At 53.4% G+C, this 7,500-nt stretch overlaps 1 protein-coding gene across 1 annotated transcript in view; it reads left to right on the top strand.

Annotated features, from left to right (window-relative positions):
- LOC138867044 (neurofilament heavy polypeptide-like) overlaps nucleotides 1-6,007 on the top strand; it is an 11,523-nt gene extending 5,516 nt beyond the window's left edge. The window contains exons 4-10 of the mRNA XM_070141465.1: nucleotides 1-45; nucleotides 1,378-1,521; nucleotides 2,458-2,601; nucleotides 3,505-3,639; nucleotides 4,717-4,992; nucleotides 5,764-5,830; nucleotides 5,897-6,007. The exon at nucleotides 1-45 is cut by the window's left edge and continues 99 nt beyond it. Of these exons, the coding sequence (XP_069997566.1) occupies nucleotides 1-45; nucleotides 1,378-1,521; nucleotides 2,458-2,601; nucleotides 3,505-3,639; nucleotides 4,717-4,992; nucleotides 5,764-5,830; nucleotides 5,897-6,007 (922 nt within the window). The remainder of the gene's footprint in view (nucleotides 46-1,377; nucleotides 1,522-2,457; nucleotides 2,602-3,504; nucleotides 3,640-4,716; nucleotides 4,993-5,763; nucleotides 5,831-5,896) is intronic.
- The last annotated feature ends 1,493 nt before the right edge of the window (nucleotides 6,008-7,500 follow it).

Below are 7,500 nucleotides of genomic sequence, written 5' to 3'. Positions count from 1 at the left end.
GCAGACGGCCAAGTCGGCCAAGGAACCTAAAAGGCAAACTACCAAGTCGGCCAAGGAACCTAAAAGGCAGACTGCCAAGTGGGCCAAGGAACCTAAAAGGCAGACTGCCAAGTGGGCCAAGGAACCTAAAAGGCTGACTGCCAAGTGGGCCAAGGAACCTAAAAGGCAGACTGACAAGTGGGCCAAGGAACCTAAAAGGCAGACTGCCAAGTGGGCCAAGGAACCTAAAAGGCAGACTGCCAAGTGGGCCAAGGAACCTAAAAGGCAGACGGCCAAGTGGGCCAAGGAACCTAAAAGGCAGACGGCCAAGTCGGCCAAGGAACCTAAAAGGCAGACTGCCAAGTGGGCCAAGGAACCTAAAAGGCAGACTGCCAAGTGGGCCAAGGAACCTAAAAGGCAGACGGCCAAGTGGGCCAAGGAACCTAAAAGGCAGACTGCCAAGTGGGCCAAGGAACCTAAAAGGCAGACGGCCAAGTCGGCCAAGGAACCTAAAAGGCAGACGGCCAAGTGGGCCAAGGAACCTAAAAGGCAGACGGCCAAGTGGGCCAAGGAACCTAAAAGGCAGACTGCCAAGTCGGCCAAGGAACCTAAAAGGCTGACTGCCAAGTGGGCCAAGGAACCTAAAAGGCAGACGGCCAAGTGGGCCAAGGAACCTAAAAGGCAGACGGCCAAGTGGGCCAAGGAACCTAAAAGGCAGACTGCCAAGTCGGCCAAGGAACCTAAAAGGCAGACTGCCAAGTGGGCCAAGGAACCTAAAAGGCAGACGGCCAAGTCGGCCAAGGAACCTAAAAGGCAGACGGCCAAGGAACCTAAAAGGCAGACTGCCAAGTGGGCCAAGGAACCTAAAAGGCAGACTGCCAAGTGGGCCAAGGAACCTAAAAGGCTGACTGCCAAGTGGGCCAAGGAACCTAAAAGGCAGACTGCCAAGTGGGCCAAGGAACCTAAAAGGCAAACTGCCAAGTGGGCCAAGGAACCTAAAAGGCAGACTGCCAAGTGGGCCAAGGAACCTAAAAGGCAGACTGCCAAGTGGGCGAAGGAACCTAAAAGGCAGACGGCCAAGTGGGCCAAGGAACCTAAAAGGCTGACTGCCAAGTCGGCCAAGGAACCTAAAAGGCAGACTGCCAAGTGGGCGAAGGAACCTAAAAGGCAAACTGCCAAGTCGGCCAAGGAACCTAAAAGGCTGACTGCCAAGTGGGCCAAGGAACCTAAAAGGCAGACTGCCAAGTGGGCCAAGGAACCTAAAAGGCAGACTGCCAAGTCGGCCAAGGAACCTAAAAGGCAAACTGCCAAGTCGGCCAAGGAACCTAAAAGGCAGACTGCCAAGTGGGCCAAGGAACCTAAAAGGCAGACTGCCAAGTGGGCGAAGGAACCTAAAAGGCAAACTGCCAAGTCGGCCAAGGAACCTAAAAGGCAGACGGCCAAGTGGGCCAAGGAACCTAAAAGGCAAACTGCCAAGTGGGCGAAGGAACCTAAAAGGCTGACTGCCAAGTGGGCCAAGGAACCTAAAAGGCAGACGGCCAAGTGGGCGAAGGAACCTAAAAGGCAAACTGCCAAGTGGGCCAAGGAACCTAAAAGGCAGACTGCCAAGTGGGCGAAGGAACCTAAAAGGCAGACTGCCAAGTGGGCCAAGGAACCTAAAAGGCAGACGGCCAAGTGGGCCAAGGAACCTAAAAGGCAAACTGCCAAGTCGGCCAAGGAACCTAAAAGGCAGACTGCCAAGTGGGCCAAGGAACCTAAAAGGCAGACTGCCAAGTCGGCCAAGGAACCTAAAAGGCAGACTGCCAAGTGGGCCAAGGAACCTAAAAGGCAGACGGCCAAGTGGGCCAAGGAACCTAAAAGGCAGACTGCCAAGTGGGCCAAGGAACCTAAAAGGCAGACGGCCAAGTCGGCCAAGGAACCTAAAAGGCAGACTGCCAAGTGGGCCAAGGAACCTAAAAGGCAGACTGCCAAGTGGGCCAAGGAACCTAAAAGGCTGACTGCCAAGTGGGCCAAGGAACCTAAAAGGCAGACTGCCAAGTGGGCCAAGGAACCTAAAAGGCAGACGGCCAAGTGGGCCAAGGAACCTAAAAGGCAGACGGCCAAGTCGGCCAAGGAACCTAAAAGGCAGACTGCCAAGTCGGCCAAGGAACCTAAAAGGCAGACTGCCAAGTGGGCCAAGGAACCTAAAAGGCAGACGGCCAAGTGGGCCAAGGAACCTAAAAGGCAGACGGCCAAGGAACCTAAAAGGCAGACTGCCAAGTCGGCCAAGGAACCTAAAAGGCAGACTGCCAAGTGGGCCAAGGAACCTAAAAGGCTGACTGCCAAGTGGGCCAAGGAACCTAAAAGGCAGACTGCCAAGTGGGCCAAGGAACCTAAAAGGCAGACTGCCAAGTGGGCCAAGGAACCTAAAAAGCAGACGGCCAAGTGGGCCAAGGAACCTAAAAGGCAGACTGCCAAGTCGGCCAAGGAACCTAAAAGGCAGACTGCCAAGTCGGCCAAGGAACCTAAAAGGCTGACTGCCAAGTCGGCCAAGGAACCTAAAAGGCTGACTGCCAACTCGGCCAAGGAACCTAAAAGGCAGACGGCCAAGTGGGCCAAGGAACCTAAAAGGCAGACTGCCAAGTGGGCCAAGGAACCTAAAAGGCAGACGGCCAAGTGGGCCAAAGAACCTAAAAGGCAGACGGCCAAGGAACCTAAAAGGCAGACGGCCAAGTCGGCCAAGGAACCTAAAAGGCAGACTGCCAAGTCGGCCAAGGAACCTAAAAGGTAGACGGCCAAGTCGGCCAAGGAACCTAAAAGGCAGACTGCCAAGTGGGCCAAGGAACCTAAAAGGCAGACGGCCAAGTCGGCCAAGGAACCTAAAAGGCAGACGGCCAAGTCGGCCAAGGAACCTAAAAGGCAGACGGCCAAGTCGGCCAAGGAACCTAAAAGGCAGACGGACAAGTGGGCCAAGGAACCTAAAAGGCAGACGGCCAAGTCGGCCAAGGAACCTAAAAGGCAGACTGCCAAGTGGGCCAAGGAACCTAAAAGGCAGACTGACAAGTGGGCCAAGGAACCTAAAAGGCAGACTGCCAAGTCGGCCAAGGAACCTAAAAGGCAGACGGCCAAGTGGGCCAAGGAACCTAAAAGGCAGACGGCCAAGTCGGCCAAGGAACCTAAAAGGCAGACTGCCAAGTCGGCCAAGGAACCTAAAAGGCAGACGGCCAAGTGGGCCAAGGAACCTAAAAGGCAGACGGCCAAGTCGGCCAAGGAACCTAAAAGGCAGACTGCCAAGTGGGCCAAGGAACCTAAAAGGCAGACGGCCAAGTGGGCCAAGGAACCTAAAAGGCAGACGGCCAAGTCGGCCAAGGAACCTAAAAGGCAGACGGCCAAGTGGGCCAAGGAACCTAAAAGGCAGACTGCCAAGTGGGCCAAGGAACCTAAAAGGCAGACTGCCAAGTGGGCCAAGGAACCTAAAAGGCAGACGGCCAAGTGGGCCAAGGAACCTAAAAGGCAGACTGCCAAGTGGGCCAAGGAACCTAAAAGGCAGACTGCCAAGTGGGCCAAGGAACCTAAAAGGCAGACGGCCAAGTCGGCCAAGGCACCTAAAAGGCAAACTGCCAAGTGGGCCAAGGAACCTAAAAGGCAGACGGCCAAGGAACCTAAAAGGCAGACTGCCAAGTGGGCCAAGGAACCTAAAAGGCAGACGGCCAAGTCGGCCAAGGAACCTAAAAGGCAGACGGCCAAGTGGGCCAAGGAACCTAACAGGCAGACTGCCAAGTGGGCCAAGGAACCTAACAGGCAGACTGCCAAGTGGGCCAAGGAACCTAAAAGGCAGACTGCCAAGTCGGCCAAGGAACCTAAAAGGCAGACGGCCAAGTCGGCCAAGGAACCTAAAAGGCAGACGGCCAAGTCGGCCAAGGAACCTAAAAGGCAGACGGCCAAGTGGGCCAAGGAACCTAAAAGGCAGACGGCCAAGTGGGCCAAGGAACCTAAAAGGCAGACTGCCAAGTGGGCCAAGGAACCTAAAAGGCAGACTGCCAAGTGGGCCAAGGAACCTAAAAGGCAGACTGCCAAGTGGGCCAAGGAACCTAAAAGGCAGACTGCCAAGTGGGCCAAGGAACCTAAAAGGCAGACGGCCAAGTCGGCCAAGGAACCTAAAAGGCAGACGGCCAAGTCGGCCAAGGAACCTAAAAGGCAGACGGCCAAGTCGGCCAAGGAACCTAAAAGGCAGACTGCCAAGTGGGCCAAGGAACCTAAAAGGCAGACTGCCAAGTGGGCCAAGGAACCTAAAAGGCAGACTGCCAAGTCGGCCAAGGAACCTAAAAGGCAGACTGCCAAGTGGGCCAAGGAACCTAAAAGGCAGACGGCCAAGTGGGCCAAGGAACCTAAAAGGCAGACTGCCAAGTGGGCCAAGGAACCTAAAAGGCTGACTGCCAAGTGGGCCAAGGAACCTAAAAGGCAGACGGCCAAGTGGGCCAAGGAACCTAAAAGGCAGACGGCCAAGTGGGCCAAGGAACCTAAAAGGCAGACGGCCAAGTGGGCCAAGGAACCTAAAAGGCAGACGGCCAAGTGGGCCAAGGAACCTAAAAGGCAGACGGCCAAGTGGGCCAAGGAACCTAAAAGGCAGACTGCCAAGTGGGCCAAGGAACCTAAAAGGCAGACTGCCAAGTCGGCCAAGGAACCTAAAAGGCAGACGGCCAAGTCGGCCAAGGAACCTAAAAGGCAGACGGCCAAGTGGGCCAAGGAACCTAAAAGGCAGACTGCCAAGTGGGCCAAGGAACCTAAAAGGCAGACTGCCAAGTTGCCCAAAGAACCTAAAAGGCAGACTGCCAAGTGGGCCAAGGAACCTAAAAGGCAGACGGCCAAGTGGGCCAAGGAACCTAAAAGGCAGACTGCCAAGTGGGCCAAGGAACCTAAAAGGCAGACGGCCAAGTCGGCCAAGGCACCTAAAAGGCAAACTGCCAAGTGGGCCAAGGAACCTAAAAGGCAGACGGCCAAGTGGGCCAAGGAACCTAAAAGGCAGACGGCCAAGTGGGCCAAGGAACCTAAAAGGCAGACGGCCAAGTGGGCCAAGGAACCTAAAAGGCAGACGGCCAAGTGGGCCAAGGAACCTAAAAGGCAGACGGCCAAGTGGGCCAAGGAACCTAAAAGGCAGACTGCCAAGTGGGCCAAGGAACCTAAAAGGCAGACGGCCAAGTCGGCCAAGGAACCTAAAAGGCAGACGGCCAAGTCGGCCAAGGAACCTAAAAGGCAGACGGCCAAGTGGGCCAAGGAACCTAAAAGGCAGACGGCCAAGTGGGCCAAGGAACCTAAAAGGCAGACGGCCAAGTGGGCCAAGGAACCTAAAAGGCAGACTGCCAAGTGGGCCAAGGAACCTAAAAGGCAGACTGCCAAGTCGGCCAAGGAACCTAAAAGGCAGACGGCCAAGTCGGCCAAGGAACCTAAAAGGCAGACGGCCAAGTGGGCCAAGGAACCTAAAAGGCAGACGGCCAAGTGAGCCAAGGAACCTAAAAGACAAGACTGCCAAGTCAGCCAAGGAACCTAAAAGGCAGACGGCCAAGGAACCTGCCAAGTCGGCCAATCTCCCGGGGCCTTCCTCAGCGTGACGACTGTCGCGAGGCCTTCCTTCCCGTTTATGCTTACAAAATGAAAGAGTCCCAGAAAGATTTTTCTTATAAATGGCGTTAGTGCATTATTCCTTCATAAAATACACAGATTTTCTGATTTGGGACGATACTGCTCTATCCATACGTATATATATATACAAATACATGTACACATATACTTTTATGTATCTAAAAGGCTGACGGCCAAGGAGCCCGCCAAGGAGCCCGCCAAGGAGCCCGCCAAGAAGTCCGCCAAGGAGCCCGCCAAGGAACCCGCCAAGGAACCCGCCAAGGAACCCGCCAAGGAACCCGCCAAGGAACCCGCCAAGGAACCCGCCAAGGAACCCGCCAAGGAACCCGCCAAGGAACCCGCCAAGGAACCCGCCAAGGAGCCCGCCAAGGAGCCCGAGGATGGAGACCAATGTCCATCCTCGGGCTAAACATAGTTTGGTATTAAGTTGCGTTTATGATGAGAATTTGTCTTTGTTGAATACTGTATATTGTAATACAAATGCTTATATGTTGTATACATAAATACACATACCCTTACATACATAAACACACAGACACACACACACACACACACACACACACACACACACACACACACACACACACACACACACACATATATATATATATATATATATATATATATATATATATATATATATATATATATATATGTAAGTATGTAGGTATCCTCTCTCTCCTTTCCCTCACTCCCCTTCTTTTTTTCTCCTCTTCTCTCTCCCTCTTCCTTCACGTCACAAATCCTCTTTATTCTCCCTATTCCTTTTTCATCATTGTCTCCTTCTTCCTTCTTTTGGTGTTCTGGCGATCTTTCTCTCTTCGTGTCTCTATTATTTCTCCTTTATTTCTTTTTTTATAGTCATCTTTCTTATATTTTTATTCCTTTTATTGCGTGCGTTTTTTTTTTTTTTTTTTTTTTTGTCAATATTCTTAGTTTCTCTACAATGACTCGAAGCGCAAGGGTACGGTCAATTGTGGACTTACCAGGAGTGAACCCAGATTGCTCTGGCCTCTGATGCCTTAGTAGGTAGTCTCTGATACGTCTCAGAAGGATGTGGACGAGAACCTTGCCTGGTATATTGAGCAGTGTGATGCCTCGGTGATTGCTCCGGTCCCACTTCCCCATCCAGAGAGGGATGACCACACCCCTCAACAGGTCAGGGGGAACGGTACCGGACTGCCAAATGGCAGCCAGGACAGCATGCAACCTACGTGCCATAGGTTCCCCGCCAGCCTTTAACAGTTCAGCTGCGATGCCACAAATACCCACAGCTTTGACACTCTTCAGCTTGGAGATCACCCCCCTAACTTCAGCTAGGGAGGGTGGATCTTCACTGATGGGTGGGTCCGGCAACGGAATCTCGGCATTACCCGCATCCAAGTTAACTGTTGTTGGATCAACCCGGTACAACTGCTCAAAATACTCAGCCCACCGCTCCCACACCGCAACAGGATCTGAGACGATCTGGCCACTTACTAAGCGAACAGCTGTCACCTGTTCCTTGTCCCTTCTTAACAGTCACCAAGTTCTGCGTACCTGACAACAGTGCAAAACACGATCCCCTGTCAGACGAGCCACTCGACAAGCATCTGTGGCATCCAGAGTCTCCTGCGAAATGAAAGTTTCTTGCTCGGGCATTCACCAATCATTACTTGAGCTGCATCAAGCGTTTCGTGCTTGAAGGTGTCCCACAGAAGTACAGGGTCCGTCAGATTGCCGAGCACTGCGAAACGACCAGAAACTGCTTCAGCAAACCCCTGGGCACACTCCCCCTCCCTCATCCTGTCCAAGTGAAACACCCTGGGGTGATCATTGGACCGCTGGGGAGTTTTGAAGTGGACCAGGCGGGTAGCTACAACCAATCTATGGTCAGTGCCACAGAACTCGGCACTCCTATAC

This window comes from Penaeus vannamei, chromosome 28 (genome assembly GCF_042767895.1).
Source record: "Penaeus vannamei isolate JL-2024 chromosome 28, ASM4276789v1, whole genome shotgun sequence".
Lineage (NCBI taxonomy): Eukaryota > Metazoa > Arthropoda > Malacostraca > Decapoda > Penaeidae > Penaeus > Penaeus vannamei.
Note: the sequence above shows the minus strand (reverse complement) of the source record. Positions and strands in the feature narration are given on the sequence as shown.